This window comes from Morone saxatilis, unplaced genomic scaffold (genome assembly GCF_004916995.1).
Source record: "Morone saxatilis isolate NCDOM2014 unplaced genomic scaffold, NCSU_SB_2.0 Contig3, whole genome shotgun sequence".
In the NCBI taxonomy this organism is placed as follows: Eukaryota; Metazoa; Chordata; class Actinopteri; family Moronidae; genus Morone; species Morone saxatilis.
The window spans coordinates 16,772,992-16,794,606 of record NW_023339873.1 but is presented as its reverse complement, the minus strand read 5'-3'; the positions used below and the strand labels follow the sequence as shown (position 1 = coordinate 16,794,606).

At 41.7% G+C, this 21,615-nt stretch overlaps 1 protein-coding gene and 1 long non-coding RNA gene across 3 annotated transcripts in view; one reads left to right on the top strand and one right to left on the bottom strand.

Moving 5' to 3' along the window:
* Nucleotides 1-15,566: 15,566 nt before the first annotated feature.
* On the bottom strand, nucleotides 15,567-18,510 carry LOC118336967. Its single transcript, XR_004797133.1, has 3 exons — nucleotides 18,374-18,510; nucleotides 17,339-17,449; nucleotides 15,567-15,679 (listed from the first exon to the last, which is right to left on the bottom strand). It is a non-coding gene; the product is annotated as an uncharacterized LOC118336967 (long non-coding RNA).
* A 58-nt stretch (nucleotides 18,511-18,568) lies between these two features.
* kiz (kizuna centrosomal protein) overlaps nucleotides 18,569-21,615 on the top strand; it is a 26,629-nt gene continuing 23,582 nt past the window's right edge. Inside the window, exons 1-4 of one of the 2 annotated variants that reach the window (XM_035673740.1) lie at nucleotides 18,569-18,736; nucleotides 19,292-19,354; nucleotides 19,933-20,095; nucleotides 21,393-21,467. In XM_035673740.1, coding sequence (XP_035529633.1) covers nucleotides 18,663-18,736; nucleotides 19,292-19,354; nucleotides 19,933-20,095; nucleotides 21,393-21,467 — 375 coding nt within the window. In that variant the 5' untranslated portion in view covers nucleotides 18,569-18,662. The remainder of the gene's footprint in view (nucleotides 18,737-19,291; nucleotides 19,355-19,932; nucleotides 20,096-21,392; nucleotides 21,468-21,615) is intronic. The other variant, XM_035673741.1, reaches the window with a different exon arrangement.

Sequence of the window (21,615 nt, the reverse complement as noted above, 5' to 3'; positions counted from 1 at the left end):
TAATCAAATGGACAAATTACTAAGTGTGCAATTTTCCATTTGTTCGTACAGAATTGCACTAATAGAGGCTTTAAAGCTGGATATAATTATTTGCTTTTCATTTTGCATGGTTACATTATCCCTCTCTATTTTGAGCCTTCTCTCAGTCGAATGGCAGCCAGACGAGGGTTCTACCCATTCCTTATTCAATAAAACACAGCAACTCACTTAATAAATATCTAGTTCTTTACTGGTGCTCAGTTGGGTCACATTGTGGTCACTGCTGTAAATCTAGAAGTCACTGTCTGTAAATTAAAGCTATGGTTTAAGCACTGTGTTTATTGTATAAAGAATTTATTTGGGAGGCACATTCAAACTGAATTTTCCCATGCATTTTTAAAATGATTTCTGTATTCATTCTTTCCCTCTTTCAAAGACGCTATATTTATATTTGTGTATTTATTATTTCTTTCATTCAAAAGGTCTGAGTGGAAATGCAGTTGAAAGTGTAGAGTGATTGAACAGTCTGTTACAATGGAGCATTTATGTGCAATCTTGTCAATCCTGTGTTTATGTGAAATCAGTGCAGTTTTTGCCTCAAACTCCCCCTCAGGTTAATCACATCTACATTCTAACCGCGTGGGAAAAGGGGGAAATCAAATTGCAACCAAACTATACTTATCCAAGTCATCTAGATCTATACTAAAAAACACGATCCGAGTTGTTGCAATCCAATTCAATAAAAAAATATTAATTTCTCAATCAGCTGATGGGGAACTCTGGGGAATTGAGGTTTGGCTCCAAAATAACTGTGACAAGCTTTTAAGAAAATGCAGTACCATATTTAATTGCACTATTCAAGCTTTTTTTGAAGACTACTGATGGTAGTAGTACACTGACAAATACATTTACTCAAATAAGATTATTCTAGATGATTATTCTTTCCTGCAGTAAAAAATGTTACATAAAACTCCCAGCATCTAGCCTCATGATTTAATGTTTTGATCAGGGTATCAGTGTATATACCACAAACCACTGTATGAACTCAAAGCAGCTTCCCCATGCTGCTGCCACTGTCAGCAGCCTGTCTGTCAGCCTGCCATGCTGTGATTGAGACATCAACCTAATCCATGTTTACACTGTCCTGCACGTGTCACGCCTAGCCGTTAACCACACAGAATTAGGCCGTGTTTGACACCTCCTGCAACCCGCCACTTGAACCCATCATCGACTTCAGGCTCAAAGAGCAGTTCCAGCGCTCCGTAAGCAGTTACTGCATTGTCAAGGGCCGAGAAAGCAAAAATAAAGCAGGAGGCTATAAGGGGATCGTGGGGTTGGTGTGTGGAGGGGGGTGGTGGAAGGAGAAACGATGGATGGCTGTGGGTAAGTGCCACTCCTTGAATATCCTCTCCGGCTCCCTTCCCACTCTGCCTCTCTCCCTCTGTCCTTCATTCTCCTCATGTCTCTCCTCCTCCCATCTCTCTGCCTCATTCTCTCTATCTTCCTCTGCTTCCCTCTCTCTGTTGCTTACTCAGAGAAGCTGCCAGTGTTTGCTTCTCCTTATCCAGGTTTCTAATCCGCCGCCAGTGAAAGAGGGGGAGAGGGACAGGCAGAACCATTAGAGGAGAGTTTATCAGAGTCGCTCAATCTGTTATCACTCCTGTCCCTCTGTCCCTCCTGCTAGCCACCACCTCCTTCCCTTGTCACAGAGCTACTGATTGTAGCCCCTACCAGTCCACACACACACACAGCCCACCTCTGAATGTTTTTGCGCATGTCTGTTCGGCAGCTTTGTTGGTGTGCCTTGCCGTAAGTGAGCGCATATGTTATTGTGTGCTCCTTCCCATCAATGTCTGCACCACCTGAAAATGGCTACAGCCAAGTATAAATAACCCCCCCCCCTCTCTTTTCATCAAGGGCGTACTCTCAGTTAACTTCCCGTGCCTGATCACAAAGGGCCCAAGAAATAACATCAAATGTGGAGTATTTCACTAGAAACCGGAGAGGAGACACTGAGAGTCCCTGAGGGCACTTTGAGGTGTGAAGCGGGTGCTCTAAAATATGCCTGCGCCGTTTTGTTGGCACGGGTGCTACTGGGACTGAGAGGGGAGGGCTAGAGTTTACCTAAAGGATAAATGTCAGAGGATCAGCTAAATTAGATCCTGCCTGTATTAAGACATCAACTGCTGCTGAAGTGTGTATGGTGTGTGCTCTGTGCATGTGTGCCTGTCTGTTCTGGTTTGTGGACCCCTGCTCTCAGCTAGACTGCAGTCCAGGCTAATACGTAGCTCAAAATGGAAGTGGCAGAATAAGCTGTTTCCTAGAGTTCTGTCTAGTGCAGAACAAACCAGTGGAGAGGGATGGTCCTTCTAGCTTATGTCACACTGTGATGCTTGTAGTCTGTGGCCAAAAGAACTGCATTGCTAATAACGCTTTAATTAAAACAGCTAGTTTTTATTCATGGACAATGGCTACTCTGGTTATTACTATCTGTATAAAACCTTCAGGAAAGTAACACTGCACTGTAAGAAGCATTTAATCTGATACTTCAAGGCAGTTCGCTGCTTCAGTCCAATGATATAAAGTGCATCAGAGCTCCTTGACCACCATAGCTGGAGGCTTCCTGGGGATATCTTTAATTACCAATAGGATTATATAGGTGGACACAGTGTAAGTAGTGCTGTGGCCCTAGTGCGCGAGACAGGTAATAGGTTGTCTTATACCCCAGGCCTGAGTGTGTTGGCTATAGTAACTGAGAGCACTGCTGCTGGAAGCGTCAACATGCATCCCACACTACTGCTACCACATTTATTCTTATATCTGAGGCTACCCAGAACACAGCCAGAGAAACATGCTGGCTATCAATTTTATGTGAAAATACAGACGGAGAATGACTGCATTTGGATAGTTTCTGTGGGTAATTTGTTGTGAAAACATTACCGCAGGCTTTATTAGAATTTGTGTTTTTTTCAAATTTTGATGTCTCCATCTTGGTTTATGGGGATGCACAGTAGCAGCGCAAGGCAACAACAGGAAATGGCTGGTGCAGAGTGACATTTCTGCCACTTCGTCCATGTTCCGTCATTTAGAAGTAATGGCCGTGACCACTGCCTCCGTGTTTACATAGCAGTGGGCTCCCAGCACCCAGCCTGTGACAAATTATAAAAGCCAGGCCCCTGTAGCCAGGCTGCATTTCATTAAACTTTAACTTCCCTTATCTGCAGCAACAGAGGACAGAATAATAAAGGCTGACAGGTATCTAAAGATGTATGTTTGGACTAGGGGACAGGAACAGCATGAGAGCCTTAGCCAGCTTTGTCACCAAAGAAGGGACATATGTTGTGGGCTATAAAAACTGAAGGCAGATGTTGCTGTTTTACTGAAGCTGGGAGAGGTTGTAGACGCTGATGGTGCTTTGCACATATGTCCACCATGAATAGCTGTCTGTTTCACTAACAATGCTTCCTGCTGCACATGACAAAATAGAAAGAAAAAAATTACAGGTGTTATTTGTTCTCTGATTGAATATGATACGATATGTAATATTCCAAAAAACATACCTGTCTCTTTTACTGCCCATCACTACAGATACATTTTTTTGTCCTAACAAAAACTGGTGGTAGTCTTTATGTATTGGTGGTTATAGTGAAAATATTACATTAAATGGTGAATGGTGATTTGTTGTCAAAACTATATAATGCATAGATTGAATATAATAGCAATGCACTTATACAGCACTCGTATTAATTGTGTAAAAACTTGAATATAAATTAAAATTGACTGATTTAAAATGTTTCTTTGACTGTGGTAAATAAATGAGTCACAAGGTTTGCTGTCATCCATTACCTCCACCAGGCGTAAGCACAGAAGGGATCATGTGTGCATTTGGCTGTGTGTCCGTATGCTATCTGTCAATAGCTAATCTTGCATACTATGGTCCCGTCAGCTTGGTATTTTTTCTGCACACTTGTGACTATATGCTCAAGAACCTGGATACAAACAATTTTTATTGACTGCTCTGTTTTATACAGCCATTCACTGCTGACATTTGATGATGTGTTATAATATACAATACAACACTATATATGTGTTAAGCTAAAAACAAGGCTTACCTAGTCTATCTATCATAACAATTTCATATACAATACAGTATCTGAGAAGGGCATAATAGGCAATTATATTTGAGCTACAAATATACACACAACAACCCCCATGTAGAGAGGCTAAGGGTCCATAGAGGTTCTAGTTTAACTTTGATTTTGAGGCAAATTTGAATCTGAAATGCAAACTTCGGCAGTGAATCTGAATGACTTGATTTGATAGTCTGCAGTGCGAACACACGGCATCCGTTTGCTTTTCGACATGCAGCCAATCATAATGTGTTATGTCATCTGTAAATGCAGGACCCTGATCAGATCTGCCAGGGCAAGCATGACACACCTGGTGGAGATCTGCACTCTACTGAGTGCACTCTTCTAGTTATTAGTGAGAACAATATGCCTTAGCCTTGCTTGTCTCTCTCTGGCTGTGTTTTCCCCCACACTGTGGCCTCTCTGAAATCCACTCTACACAAAAAGACCCCTCAGAAAAGAAACTTGGATCTCAGGCGTAACTTGGATGAGGTTTATATCTCAAAAGGACAATGTGGCAAGGCCAACATTAAACCATGTTAAGATCTTCTAAGAGAAGCAGTTGATTGATTCCATAGACCTTGTTCATCAAGGCCACCAGGTTTGAACCAAAGATATTTGAAATGTGAGGAAGAAAGAGGTAGTTACTGCAACAAAAAGCTGCTGAAGCGGCCTTTGTAAGTATCTGAAAGGACCTATCTACAGCTAGCTAGGCTCTCCCGTTGAGCAGACGAAAGACAACCATGTAAATAAAAGCCAAGGGTGAGCTCACAACTTTGCCTGCATGAATAAAAATGCCCACAATAACATTACAGATGCGTACCCAAATAAAGCCAGCCATTCATTTCCTTGTAATACACAGCAGGCGTTTTCTCTTTATTTAGTACTGCAAAAGTATATGAATTTCTTGTGCAGTTTACTTCTAAGTACAAAATAAATTCATGTCCTATCTTTATTTGATTTTGTTCATGGTGTTCAAAGCTAGCACTGATTTTGTGAGATCAGTGATTGTCTAATCCCATTTTCTCATTTTTTGGGGTAATATTCAGTTTCAAGCCTGGCTAGGAGGTGTACACATTTAAGTGCTGCCAATTTTGTGATTTTCTTACACTTTTTATGAAAGGTTGTTTTCTGTGGCTCTACCACTGTGTCTTGCCAGACAGCTGCGCACATGCTGAGATAAGGTCAGATATGGCCTTCCCTGTGGGTGGTGGTGGTAGTGGAGGGTATCGGCCAGCCTGAGGAGTGGACTAGGTGGCTGAGATAGCCTCCTCCTGCAGGCGAGTAGGTCTGGAGTGCTGCTGCTGCTCTCTCCCCCCAGCAGCCATGTCCTGTTGGAGTGAGCCCCTTCACCAAAGCTTTGTCTGAGAAGAGAGTAGCCGAAAGGGCCCTCTGACACACTGGACAAGACCCTTCAATATACAAGCGCCACCTCCACAGCCTCGTAACCTACCTCGATGACACACATACACACACATGCACACATTCTGCATATGTGCATGTGTGGCACCACATGAGTGCCGATGTTGTTTTATATGCTTTTTTTTTTTTGTGTGTGATTTTAGAGCTAAGCTCAAACACAAACATTGGGAGCCAGAGGCGAGAGCAGAGCGCCATCTGCCCCGTTCACGGCCTATCAGGCTTTCAATGTCCATTTCCAACAAGAAAACCTCTGCATTCATTGCAAAGCAAGGGAGAGAAAAGAAGCAAGATAGAGTTGCACACTTCCTGAGTAAGTTTTAAATTGTTCTTTATCTACAGTGGTTTTGAATGTGTCTCTGCAAGGAGAAACAGAGATGTAATCAATAATGAACAACCTTGAAAATGGCTGTAAACAGATGGCCCATTGAAAAGATGCTTTCACCTTGTAGACTTTCCCCATATATTTGTGTTTTCTAATTTACAATCAGAAAAAGAAGTTTCCTCCATTGCTGAGCCTCTGGATACATCTGTTGCTGAAAAAAAAAAAAAAGATTACAAATCTCCCAGTCAATACCAAAAACACAATTGTCTTTCATGTTATCATAAATAATAAGCCAGCATTGCTTGTCTCTCTGCAGACATTTTCCCAAGTCTCCACAGATAACTCACACCATGTGTCACAAGGCGTGACAAAGCCCACAGCGTGACATATCTAGACTAATGGAGAGAACTCCGAGACGGTAAGGGAAGAAAGAAGAATGAAGAAGAGAGCGGTGGGGGAAGGAGTGTTAAAGAGGAATGTAGTATAATGTATAGTGGTTTTGTCCAGGTAACTGTTGGCTCAAATGCGGCTGTGACACATTTGAAATTGGCCCTGGTCTGCCCACAAAGACGGACAGAGGCGCTGCAAGCACTAGCCAATCCATACTCTCCAGACACCTGCTCGGCTTGGAGAATCCTCAGATATTGACCTTCAATTCAGCCGGCATTCAGAGTTGATGAAAAGAGATAAGCACTCTAATCTGTCCGTCGTCTTTGCGCTCCCATTTATTGACTAACTGACACAGACTTATTTTAGCTCTGGCTGCATGCTGTCGCCACACGCCAATGTGATACATAAACCTAATAGATGTTTATTTGAAAGAGGCTAATATGAAAATTGCCGCTAAAGACACATGAATCAATTTTCAAAAGCAAACATAATTGGATATTCCGGGACACTTATTAAATGTGAATTGGCCCAGGTCTTCTTGTCTGTCAGAGAAGTCTGCTTCTCTCCCCCCTCTTTGCTATGTTTCCTTGTGTGACATGTTATTATGCTCCATTTCCCTCTGTCAGTCGTAGCCATTTAACAGATTGCCTGCCATGGAGAAACTGCTTTAAAATCTCAATGGAGTGTGTGTGTAAAATAAATATGTGTGTATCTAACCACATGCTTTTACGTGTATAGATACATTCGCACATTATCCTCGGGTAGGTCTTTTTCTTACTCCTCCCACAGTGGTCCTACATTTTCACATGACAGTTGTAGGCTGGATGTTAGAGGCACTTGACAATGAGTAGGGGAGTAGGAGGAAGTGCTTACTGAGAGCCTCTGTAGAGAAAAGTGATGCCCACATACTGTCTGTGTCACAAACCTGCCATAAGGGCGACCAGGTGGACAGATACACACATACAATCAAACACGTGCGAACACACAGATTATTGAAAAGATTCACACGGACCCAACCACGCATGGTCACACACCCCGTATCAGCGAGCCATCCGGTCATTTTCATATTCATATTTACATGTATATGAGAGCCAGCGCATCCCAGGAATACAGATCTATTTAAATTTAGACAGAATCCGTAAATACCCACCTCCGGAGAGCCAGGAGAGGGGGAGAGAGAGAGAGCGAGAAAGAGGCCAGTATATTCATTTGAGTGACATTGTCTAAATTGAAGTTTGACACTCTTCACCACTCTAACCTTTATGCAAATGTGAAAACATCTATATGTGATGGACAGAATTCAATTAACTGAGATGACAGAAAATAATCTAGTGAACTGAATACATCATGCAGTTGAAAGTAACATAATCATCCTGGTAGGAAAGGGTGGGGGGGCTGGAGGGGGGGTCAGAGGGAGAGAGACAGAGAGAGAAAAATAAGGAGAGAGAGAAGAGGGGGTGGAGGAATGGGAGGGAGGGCACAAAGGAAGTAGAAGATAGAGCCCATTTCTCCGCCGTCTTATCGAATGGCACAAGCTCTATTTCTCCAAAGCGGAGTCTTCAGTCCACTAAACTCTTGATCTCAAATGAGAGACCCTGGAACACTGTTGCTAAGCAATTAGGGGGGCTTATTGAGCAGCTGATTCCTGCCGCTCAGTGTCCATCATTACAATTTTTCCTCACCTCACAGACTTCCATACTGATGAACAGTGGCCAGCGCCCAGTGACCACGCACAAGAAAATGAGCTTCCTCCGGCAAGGCTGCAAATTACAATGCCGCACACTGCCACCCTTATTTCACCCAATACAGTAAGACTACCCCAAAACAACTGTTGCTTTATGGACCCTGAGGGTGTGTGTGTGAGAGAGAGACATAATAAAGAGATATTAATAAAACCTTATAATTACTACTACAAATTCCACATTATACACATGAATTAGCGAATGTCTAAAATGATTAAAATCACCTAATGTCAAAGCAAAATTGGCATAGATAATGTACATACACAATCCATATTATCTAATAATTATCATTCATAACAGGAATCAGTGCAGTGGGGTACGAGGAACCAAAGGAGCCACAAAACTGCCTCACAAATCTGTGCACACATAACAGTGAGCTGTTGGCCAGATGGGGGCACCCTTAACCAAGATATGAGAAACCATGCTACATCAGTGGAGCAGCTTGCCACAATGAAACAAGGAGATGTTTAGGACTAGGAATGTTTGTTATTATGCTAAAAACTATCCAAAAGTTGAAATACTATACCTAACAATATAATCAACACTGTACCCAAAATACATTTATTTAAATGAACTGCAAACTTTCCTGCATGCTGTTCAAGATATTCTGTTACATCAACCTAGGATGGATTTTCTTTACAATTATCATACACAAGTAGGCCCATATGTACTTGTACTTGATTGTAACAGTGTTTTCTGGCCATTCAGTGACAACAGTGTACCTGAGGCGGCTTGAGGAGTGTATTGTATGCTGAGAGCTAACACTAGGTGGCTCTGTGCTCTGTTAGTGGTCCTGAAGAGCCACTCAGTCTTACTGGATTGGTCTTCTGTTTACATACTGTAGATTTGTTAAAAGCTTCTGTCTTCATCTAACATTGAATCTTAAATTAATAATAAAAATTGTACTCTAACATTTTAAAAAAAGAGTTATATATATGTATTAGACTAGAAGGTATAGACTGTTACAATTCAATGTAGCAAAGAAAAGAAGTTGTATTAATCAATGGAATCTGCCTCACTGGTATGAAAAATTCTTCTCAATTCACACATCTCGGCTAAATTGTATTAGAATGCTGATTTAATCCCCATCATTTACATGTGGCTGGAAAACGGTGCTGCAGAACTGAAACCGCGGCCGTAATGGATGGTTAAGTGACTCCTCACCAGATCTCTTACATATAATATAAGTTCCATTAGCCCCGAAATGGCTACTGTATGGCATTTAATTAAATATAGCCTTTCAAAGAAACCTACGGCAAGCAATTTAGAGTGTGGTTACATTTGAAGCTTGTGTGAGGTTACTAGTGCTTTTAACTACTGCACCCACTGCATAGACCGTTAATTAACATATTAAGAATGAAGTAGATTTGCCATGCACTAATCATTCTCTAATTCACTAAGAACTGCAGCCTTTCAAACACTGGACAGTAATCAACATGCCAGGCCTAAACATTACATAATCTGTAATTATGTTTCACTGAAGGAAAGGAAGAAATAAATAAATAAATAAACATAAATTACCAAAGCCTATTGATGTGATTGGTTAATGGATGCCTTTACGTGGTGTGAAGGCTAGGTCTACACTGAAATACACTTTATGACCTACAACAGACACATTCCTAAGAATGTTCGAGAGGGAGTCGGAACACAGAGTGCGTTCTCAAGTGCTCTTAATAAGTTTAAACACTGAAAACCAATTTCAAACGTAATGTTTCCTGCTCTTTGGAATTATTTCTCAACCACATGCAAATTTCTAGCTCAATGTGTGCTAATAATGCCCCTAAAAGAAATATCTGTTTCCCAAAATATCTGTATCCGTTCTATTATGGAAGTGAGTCCATCCCCGCCCTGTATGGTGTAAGGGGTGGGTCTGTCCCAGAGGCCCCAGTGCACCATGGGTATTGTTTTGACTCCTCAGGTATAATGAGGGAGCTGTGGCTTGGCTGCTGAGAGGGAGAGTGGCAGCACTCCAGCCCTGACCCCCTCCTAATCCTGGGAAACCCATCCCTGGGCTGACTCACTCACAACCGTAGGGTTGAGGAGAGAAACAGACCCGGCTACTGCCGCTCAGTCTCAGAGAGGACCGGGAGACTCAGTGTACCTGTGCCCATCAACAGGTTAAACATTGGACTTACTCTTAACCACACTCCTTCTGCTGTCATTCTCTGGGCTCTCATGGCTCTTACAGGATCACCTGTATCCACATATATAGATAGGATTGACTGAGATATAAGTGCCCGAGCATACGTGAGATCTAATGTATTTCACTTTAGGGCAAAAAATGGTACCAGGCATCCTTGTGTCATTACTTTACATTATAGGAAATGTTTGTCCCCATGTATAGGGAGGCCATAATATACAGCTGCACAGAAATGGTTGAAAAAAATCAAACCCTTTCTAATTTTATGAGCTAATTTTTTCACTGGAGTCAATGGGAAAATTAACTATGCAAATTAGGACTATTGAATTCGAAAATGCGAATGTGAAGCTTAATGGCAGGAAGGTAATCACTGGATGTCTTGCACGTGACCCAAGCAAACAGGAGGTAACGCAATTAGCAAACATGCTGGGATTCAACAGTTTTGTAATATTAATTACTTGTGCAAAAGTAGTTACTTTTTATGTTTGGTTTGGTTGCATCACACTTAGGTTCTGTGAGGATCAAGCACACAAATATTCTGATTGAAAGAGGACCAATAACCAGAAAACTTTGTGGGGGTTCAGTTATATATTTTTTCAACATCGCATTACTTCCATCCCGGAGGCCTGCAGTTCAGTCACATGCACATTAGGAGAAGATCACACAGCGGGCAGGCAGGCCTCTGCTGAACTGGCTGTTGTCAGGTGACTCTCTCTACGGCTTCAACGGTGGCAGATCCCAGCAGGGGACGTTGCTGATTGCTGACTACGCACACAACAATGTCGCCTGTGAACCCACTGCTTTATGGCTGCCCCGGCTTTGATGCAACATCTAATTGGCCGAGATGAACTGTTGCTGTGGCAGCTTGGGGCCCAGCTCCACTGTATGCCAGTCCACACAGTAACTGTCTGCATTTAATTAGGTCCCCTCTGCCTCTTGTGTGTGTGTGTATACTGTATGTGTATCGCTGTGTACATCTGCCTCTATGTTAGCAACCACTTCTGCGAGTCTCAGTACACGTTCAGTATTAAAAATAACAATTTATTATTTATCCCAATGCAGAATAATCAGAACGGTAAATTTCTTTCGAGAAAGGAAGGTGGAGTGGTTACACTTTACGGGTTATCTGTGACATGATGAGGTGAATGGTAGAATTAGTATGGAGAGGTTTTGGGCTTTATTGCCCAGTGGTTTGTTTTCTCAATTCTTAACGTAGCTGGAGGTACTAGTGATTGACTTGGACAGTCGGTGACAGGGTGCGGTCGAGTAGAAGAAAGAGTGAAGGGTGTCGTAGTGGTTTGTTGTCGCAGGTCCTTCACTTCTCAGCGTTTGGCGATGGGTCTGGAGCCTGTTGTCGCCACGGAGGGGCTGTGTGTGAGTGGCGCTTTGTTTAACTTCCTCTCAGTGCTGGAGAAACCAGCAGGGCCTGGTAATGAGTCTGCAAACAGGACTCACGAGGAAGAGAACCGCGTTCCTCATTACTAATTGCAGTGACTGATGGCAATGTGTTGCTTGGTATTTTAGCAAGAGGTTCGGTTTGAAAGGATATGGTTTTAATCATAATCACTCATTGCACTTCATGACAATACCAAATACATAAAAGAACAGTAGAGCTACCAGCTAATGCATAAATCAGTCATACCTAACAGCTACATGAAAGTTGTGTTGGCAGTTACATGCCAACAGAGATTTTCATGTTAGAAATGGAGGACAATTTTAGAAGCTGTGCTGCTTTGTTTATTTGCATAAAATTGAAGAAATACCACAAAGTATCATGTGTCTCAGCTTGTGCTGAACTCACCAGTGCACAATGACTGATTATGGCAAATTACTATCCCTGTACGAGCTGCCGAGAATCTGCTCTCTGGCTGTATGCAGCCCTGAAGCAGGGGAAGAGAAATTGTTCCGCCCAAGTACCATAAAAACAGATTGGAAGCTCGGCACTGTGAATTAGCTGCACAGGAAGCCCCCTAAACCCCTTGTTTTATTCATGAGCATGAAGGCTATCGGAGTCTAAGAAACCCCTGTGGTCTCGCCTGCTACATCAAGGTTGCGTGCCGCGTCCATGGAAGGTTGCATTTTTTTTTAAAATGCCACATTAAAAAGCATCAGAGATTAACTACTGCTGTTATTTGAAAGTATATAAACAAATTATTTACCCTAATGCAGTGAGAGAGATCAACCCAGCAGCCATGTTGAATGATTTTAATAAGCAAACCATCATTCAATCCATGGAATCCTGCTTGAAATGTCCACAAGTTACATTTTGGGGTTTGGGGCTTTGTTTGGGCAGCCAGGGGAAGAGGGTGTAGGAGGGGAGTGGAGGAACTTTTCACAACTGTTGAGAAAATGCATTGTTGTTGGTAATCCTTTGGAAATTGAAATAGGGAGAGGGAGTGGCTAATAAGGGAGAGTGATGCAATGGACACACACATGGCAGCGCCACACTGGAGCACTGCAGAGCCTGAGAAGTTGGTGGTAGCCACAGGAGGTACAGTGGATAGGGGCCACGTGAGAGGAAGGTGAAGAGGCCACATCTGCCAAAATTGCGGAGGAGTGTACTAGAGAAAATTAGCTTTCAAGTTACTAACATCTGTGTTTACTGTTACACTTGCCACTGTCACTTTCTACAACTTCTTCACAGTTTATTATTATAGCAATACAACATACATACCATAGAAAATGCTCGGCTCTTAAAACTACAGAAGCAAAAACTGTGAATGAATGAAGACACTATTCCCAACAAAATATTAATTATTTTACTGAATACATTCTCTCTTATACTCTTTTATAGTATTAAATCCAAATCGGAACATAAACTGCATGAAATTAAACAGGAACAACTTACTTTACCAGTGAGAGGGCGATTAATTGGTCTATTTCCCATTATGCTAATAAACAAGCAATAATAAAGAAATTGCCACTGTGACAAAAATTACCCAGTAGGAGGATATTTATTGCTTGATTATTATATATTGATTATTTTTACTCCCCTTGAAAGCTATTAGATGTATCTCACATTGTCAAGCCACAGTATATGTAGAATTCAGAGCCATGTGTCCTTGTTTACTTGGTTTGTCTGGGTGCCAGCATTTCCTAATTGTCCTCTCTGAATTTAGCAACTTGGTCTCTCGTCATTACGGTGGCACTGAAGTCCTAATGAGTGGAATTGTTATCTGAAAGATGGCCCCCTTTTTTCCCTGCTGCGAAAGCACATTAGATCCAGACAGCTCATTTCCATTCCCCCTGTCATCTCTCTAGAAATGACGTGCAGTGCTTGAAACTGTTTATTTCCAAATTCAGACCTCCTCCGCGGCAGCCATCGGCTTCAATTACCAGTTTTTCCTGAGCGGAGCCATCAGGCAGCCTGACACTGAGGTCCAACCTAATTCCCACCTTCTCCAAAGTCAAGAGCATAATGTGCAGATAAAAAAGGTGGAAAATAGCCTGCCACTCATTAGCATGCAGCGCCTGCCTGTTCATTTGCTTGCTGCGAATGAAAGTTCTGACACTCAGCGCCTTGTGCAATACGAGAATAGTCCTCTTCAGACTGCCTCGTGTCCTTACTGCCATGGAAAGGTCATCGGCAGAGGTGTGCGCTCACCAACCTGGCTCACTGCTCTTCACTGGCCCACCTGGGAGAGGGGTTAGCTGGGGGTATTGATTCAGGGAGAACCTCATTACCTGCTGAATCAACATATTATTGCCATGTTTCACCTAGCCGAATTGTTTACAAGTGTCTTTAGCGCGGGCAAAAGCCTGCTCTGGTGGGCCATGACCGCATTCATTAGTCCCTGACCCCGGTGATTATGTGTTATCTGATACGCTGCTATCTGGCTTGGCCGCATGAGCAGGGCCACTGGCCTGCATCGGCCTGGGCCCATTACAAGCCCTCTCCTTTTCTCTCTCCGTTTTTCTCTCCCTCTCCCCCTCGATCCCTCTGTCTGTGCTCCCTATGAATGTACCCATTAGCCTGCCGATGTGTAAATTGTTTTCACCTGCACTGCGGGCAGATGGGGAGCAGTGTCTCTGTCGTGATTTCCTATGCATGAGCTTTCTAATCAGTCAGAGAGTAACACGATTCCCTTGCTCCTTGCTAGAAAAAGGTGAGCTTGCGCGAGCATGCACACATACATTACATACATGCACACACATGCACTCACAATCTGCAATCAATATGTATGCTGTGTTGTGGGGATATTGGTGCAGTGGCAGCGGTGACAGAGTTCATTATATGAGCTCGCCTTACAACGCCGTGATGGCTTAAAACAGCGGAGAGGGCCTGGGCCCCCGGCTGATCCTTGCCTCCGCCATTCCCAATTTCAGTTCAAATCGAAGGATAATTTGACCTGGAAGACTAAACCCACATAAGCGCAATGACATCCAGTAGCAGTGTCAACTGAGTGTGACCCACAGAAGAGACAGGAGAGGATGCCCCTCACGCAAACAAATAAAGCATTCCCTAATGCCTTAATGTGGATGTGACATGTGCCCCGTGGGCCTCTCCTGGAGAAGGGGGTCAAATGAGCCATCCAGGACTGGATTGGCTCTTTGGGTGTAGGAAGAGGTGCTCATATAATGAGCTGTCTATTCCTGGCTGCTTGTCTATTCTGGCTCCTCAGACAGAAAGTTACACATTTTGGTAGAATACTCTTAAAAATGAAGATACTGTATCAAAATTGCTGATTATTTGTCTACTGTGATTGCATTTTTACTGTATATGCAATGTTTTTGCAATTATGCTGCAAGGTACAGTTAAAAAAGACCCACAACTTCTACATTATAGGTGTAACAGTCCTCTAATTTATTCAAAACCTGGCTCTACATTAGTTCAGAACACGGGATACTGATACACAGTAAGACAAAACCAAATAAAACACAAGCTACTATCTTGTTCAACATCAATGATAGGTTCACTTCAGTGCAAATCAACACTACCACTGAGCCTGAGCTGGTAAACATGGAGGTGGATGGGCACCGTCTTAACAAGGCCGGGGATCAGTGTAACCAACAGGCCCACTACAGGAGCAAACATCAAGCTCTGGCTGTCAGATGCCTGACCCAAACAGCTAAGCTCACATGAATCTCATCATCTGACAACCACACACGCTGCCCTTATTCACTGCTGTGTACCACACCGCCCCTGCTATCAGCTGTCGGTCAAACTCCAGGCTTACAGACTCTTGTCAAACTGAGAGAAGATCCTCTTCTTCTTGTCTCTCTCGCCCACTGACAGGATCTGCGACACGGACTGTGAGCATGTTAAAAATGATTGGAAAGAGGCAAGCGGCAGATACCCAAAAGGAAAGAATACAAAAATTAAAGTAAACAGAGAATGAATCCACCCTGCAAACTACAACATCACAAGGCGTGCATGCGCTAACAACAGGCCACTGTCATTAGACCTGGGAGTCTTTGTTCAAAAACACACTGAAGCATTGTGCTCTCAGACAGCACTCGAGACTGCCCTGATGTTTATTCAAATAACCAACAAGTGCAGCATCATGGTGAATCTGATCTTCTCACTCATCCTTAGTGATAGAAGAGACAACATCTACAGAAAAAAAAATAAAGTTTAGAGAGACAACTCAGGGAAAAACATGTTCACGGTGTGTCTTAATACAGTTTGGCACAGCCTCTTGGTGTTCAATTTCTTCTTACAGTAAGTCGCAAATGAAAAGGCAAACATTGGAAACTAGTTCCCCTCCATCCCATTCTATTTTGTCAGCTTTCTTTTCCATGAAATTATAAAAGGGGATTTGTTGCAGCTTTTCATCCACTTGATAGCACTTAACTAATTGCTGTCCTCTCATAGACAAAAATGTACTCACAAAACATAGACACACAAATAAACCATATGCAGGCATGCAGGCGCATGTGTGCACACACAAACATATAAAGATTGGTCTGTGATATTTGGTACCCTTTTTAAAATTTAATCAGACCTGGTTTTGAACAGATACTACTAATATCATCATCTGGACACATTTAATCTTTTTAATATAACCTGTGAAAATCAAACTATACCTGTGCCAACTACAAGTGGCTACTTTTTGAAACGATTATAAAAGCCCGGTCAAATCTCTTTCGCTAGTGCTATCAGCCAATTATAGAAACAAGTGACCATTGAATTAACACATGAAACTTGAAAGCTTTTGCACTCTGATGTAGAATGCTCTCTGGAAAAAATATGTCAGACCTTAATTTGCAATTTCACAGGGAGTCACCTGAGTTCTGGGCAAACAATAGGCTTTAACTCAATGGAAACACAATGGCATTGTAAATGTTAAAATGTGTTGATAAATGTCACAGTTCTCCCTCAACATTTTTGTAAATGCTATCCAGAGAGAACTATAAATGAATAACAAATGTTCAAACTAAGTTCATTTTAAACTTGCCACAATAGGCTACTCCTACGCCTTTTTTCTTCACAGATGAGAATTGAGGATTTGCATTAACCCCAAACACTGCTTCAGTATCTAAGTGATAGTGAAAGGAGTGAAGGGAGGGCCATGAAAACCAGAGCTGTGGAAGAACAGCCACAAAAGACAGATAAACCCAACACCACAGAGAGGTGAGCCAACTGTTCCAAGTCTCACACAAGGGGAGGAAGAAAAAGGGAGGGGGTGGAGAAGATAATTTAGCATTTGTGTAAGCTGTTTATCAAATTATTAACTGCACAGATGTTTCTGACTAGCTAGGGGCTGAACATGGGCTCTGCCAGGCAGGGGAACAAAGGTCTGACGGATTCAACGGAGATGTGCACTGAATATCAATTTAATTTACTAGCTGTTAATTCTCATGCAAATTGTGACCTCTGTTAGGGCATATCAATGGCCATACACATTGTATGTCTTCAGAGGAGCAGCAGGCAGAAACACTGTATGAAACTACAAATAGGAAAAATAATATTTTCAGTGCAGCCATTCATGTAGTAAGATTTGAAAAACGTATGCATGGCACTTTTTTGTATTTGCCGATAAACAGTTGTAAAGACTATACCTACTCTATCATCAAAACTGTTTTTATTATGCACTATTTGGGCTATATACGTTTTTATAACTAGGAAGGAACAATACTGTAGATAATTCACAGTAGCGTTCAAATGAATGATACGGTGATAAGAACACAGTGTGGAGGAAGAAAATAGTATTTGAGCCCTGTAGTTTTTTTTATGCATTTGTCTATGCAAAGTGCCATAAATCATACTCACCAACATGTATTAAGACACATGTTGAATCCAGGCTTTTCACCTTAATTGGAGTGTCTCTACTTTTAATGCAATCTCACTCTTGGCAGCAGTGCATCTTGATAAGTTTTCCGCCTGATACACAAAGAAGGGGGAGAACAAAACAATCACATTAAACAGTGGCAAACATTTCTATATTGTGAACCGCAATCTGCTGCAAATAATCATGAATGCGTGGTATGACAGCCCACAAAGGTTGATGACTGACATCAACCTCAGCTGAGCTCAGCTGGAACTGCAATGTTGCACGTCCCATTTTCTTCATCACCTCCAAAGTACCGCCTTTCAGCTCTCCACAGCACAAACAAAAAGCCTGGCAACAATATCAATTATACATGCAGGAGGCAAACAAGGGGATTTATTTCACAACAAATAGCCTCATAGAGAGATGCTGAATAGGGCAGATTAGCATTAGAAAAGGACAACAAAACTCCCCAGTTCAACCGCTAAAGAGCAATTTGATGGGATAGGAAATGGGGAAATTGCTTGATTAGGGTATGCATTTGGAGGGGCTGTCAATTTCAGAATCCCAGCAAGGATATGTAGTGTTGTCGCTTTGACAAATGACATGCTGCTGCAGTCAAAACATGACATTATGAGAACTGTCAGTGGTGAACTTTGATAATGCAAGACAAGATCAGGGGGTGATACAGCAGCCATCTGAGTAAACGAGACATCAATCTGTATCTGATAGAGAGGGGAAGCTTATCAAATGAAGACAAAGAATGCCTTTTGATGGCTGGTATTTAGCCACGTCAGGTACTGACATTTTTTTGTCAGCAAATGGTAGTAGTTTCTGAACTATGAGGTCCTATTTCATCCTGGAAGTATCATTTATACTTCATTTTAATTAGTTTTATTGTGTTTACAATCAATGTACCTTGGTAAACGCGAAATGGCACCTATATATATCACGTTTAAACGTTTATTAACGTCCAACACTATCAAGGGACTCTGTGTTTCAGTAAATATTCAAGGGTTTTAAATATGTTTTCTTACCTGACACACAAAATAGGAGTTTTGTGACTGCAAGGCCACTGTTTTTAAATCGTAAACAGCATCATTTCACCGTGTACAGTTGGTTTAAAAAGTGCACTAGCAAGGGGAGCTCGCACCACGTGCTCTCTGTGTTTATCAGCAGGGATTTCTGGGAAGCGGTGCTCATGGTAACCAACGTAAACACCAGCCACCCTCTCTTTCCCTCCCCCTCCCCCTCCTCCTCCTCTTCTTCCTCTTCCTCCTCCTCCTCCTTGTCTTGGATCTGCAGCAGCGCCAAATTGGGCGAAAAATGACCAGCACGGCTCGCGGCGAGGACCAGTATTATGAAACGATAACATCGATTCAACAAAGCATGCATAAAAGGTGAGTTCTCCCTCTGCTCCTGTCAACGGGGACCGCGACCTGGAGGAGACCGCGGACCAGAGCTGTGATCTCTGCTGCCTGGTAGCCTCCTCCTGCCGCTTGCCACAGGGAGGCAACAGGCTAACCTAGCTGCTTAGCTTACCGGCAAAGACAGGGTAGACGAAGATGCTAGTTTAATACCCTGTTTACCTCGGACGCTACCTTTAGCTACCAGCAGTAAGGTTAAAGCTGTTCTGTATGTAACTTAAGTTAATACAGGCGAATGGAAAGCTAACCCTGACACAACTGTGAAACATTAGCGCCCGCATATTAACGTTAGCCAAAGTTCCTGTGAAGCTAATGCTCGGGCTTTTTTGTATGTCAGCATGAACAAACGCATGTAACGTCAGCTAGTTCACCTGTCTAAACGAGCAAACCCATTACACGCGTTTGTTAATGGGTGCTGATAACGAGTAAATGCCGTTATTATTGCTGATAATTAACTTAGCCACCAATTAGCCTTGTTAGCAAGGCGCTGGGATGCTGCAGGGGTCGCTGACAGTCCTGTGTGTGCAGGGAGAAACGGAGGCTGGAGCTGGAGAGGGAACTGTTTGCTTACTCCAGATCTGATAAGAGAATGTAAGTCACACAGATTACTGTTTATAAAAAAAATACTGTTTACCGTACCGTGTTCTTCTCCCTTGACTTTCACATTGAGCGTTCATTTTAATGTATGAAATATTTAGGTAGAGAATCCTCACTGCATACAAGTCACTATTTTTTTTATTTATTTAAAATTACCACATATATAATGAGTATACAAACTGTACCTACACTATATATTCGCACAGTCATGTTATTTTTTTGTGTGCATTTGTGTGAATCAATCAATCAATTTTTTTTTTTTGTTCAATAAAAACCACCCTCATACTTAAGTGTGTTACAAGCACAATGTGCATTTGGATATACTAGAGGATCCTGTTTCCACTGTAAATTGATTCTCATAAATATTAACATGCCAGGTCAAAGCAGCAGAGCTGAGGTTGATAGAGGAGTTGAGAATACGATTTAAATTTAACAAAAAAACAACAACATAATAAATAAATAATAAAAACATATTGTGCTTAACCTTTTCTTGTGAAAAGTCTTGCTCTTATTTTTTTGACAGTGGCCCTAGATAATATTTCTTTGGAATAATAGTTCTCCACTGCCTTCAGCTCACAGATAAAGTGTTCCAAACTGCGCAGTTATCTCAAGGAAATCTGTGACAGGGAAGCACGAGCGAAAATGAGAAACCTTGAGCTTCTGAGAGATGTGGAGTGCATAGAAATCAGCATGAAGGAATATCGTCCTGACCGTGGCCCCCTGCAACAACAAAAGGTATAATACACACACACGCACACAATTTCATTTGTTCATTGGAGTCGTTTTTTAATGTTACTGAGTTATGGTAAAAGCAGTCTGAGCAAACACTCTATCCACTGAGGTCCATCCAGGTTTAGACAGTTATACCCCTTACTAAAACATTTTGATCAAATTTAATAATTATTAAGTCATTTTTATAACACTTGTTCTAACAGGTTACTAACAGGAGGCAATTTTCCTGTGACTTTAGAATAAGAACAACACACTCGCACACCTACAATATAATAAAATGAAGCATGTTCTTACACATTTGCCTTTATGCTGCACATTCATTTTAACACAGAGTAGAAATATTTGCTTTCAATTGCTTGATGTGACAATAGTAAACACTCAAACTGTGCAATTTATCACGACAAGCAAATGAACGAGGGAGAAAACAATGAGCCAGTCAGATTATCACTTAAAACTCAACGACAGTGCTTGACAGCTTAATATCAAATTAACAAAATTGGCTAATTATGACTCGCTGAGTTAATTGCCCAATATAGAGACTCTGAAGTGCTCCAGAGGTTTAGTCATTCTCTCCCCTCAAGCAGTTGGTTTATTTCCTCTTGATGCTTTATGAGTCCTACATGTTTGTTGTTATTTTGGTTGTCCTGTTGCTCTTTGTTTCAATTGTGTAAAGTCACCCAGATTGTTTCTGATTTTAACTGATGTTTTGGTACAGTGAAAATGGACAGTGAGCAAAGTGACACATACACATGCTGAGATGCATACATTTATAACGATTTTAGTATAATCTTTGTTAGTATCGATTGAGCAAAACATTCAAAAACAAGAGTGGATAAATGAGAAATTATGAAAGCTGTCTTTTAAAGGCCCTACTTCTGTAAACTACCATTGTTTGATGAAAAAGTGTGGCATGTTTGAGCTAATCCAAGTGCCCTGAAGGCCATTAGATTTTTTTAATTGGAGATGGGATTAAGGCAGTTAGTCTGGCCGGTCAGATAAAAGTTAAAGGGTTTGAGCTTTTGCACAGAGGACACTCACTAGGGAAAACCCGCTGTGATTGACTGATGCTTGACGTTGTCACTTTTGCTTTCGTATCGTCTGGTTTTACACAGAATGCAGATAATCTTCAAAAGCGATATCACAGCATTATATGTTCACATGCAGCGTCAGTTTCCCTGCCACATTTCAGTTAAATGTTATGATTATCATCTTTCTGCCATTTATTTTCATATTATTAATAATGTAGATATTTTCTTCCATTTATTCTATCTATCTATCTATCTTCCTTATTTTTTGACAGACTGACTTTTTCAAGAAGATTTCTAGATTTATGGAAGCAAGGAAGAAAATGGAGCAAGAGCTTGGCACAGCAACGGTAATGCTAATGTGTCCCACAAATGCATATACTACTAGCATAGTAATAAGAATAGCATTCATCTTTGGAAATAACATAATACATCATGTATTTTACACATATTTACATCACATCGTCAACTATGTATTGTTTGTATTGTGTCTGTGTG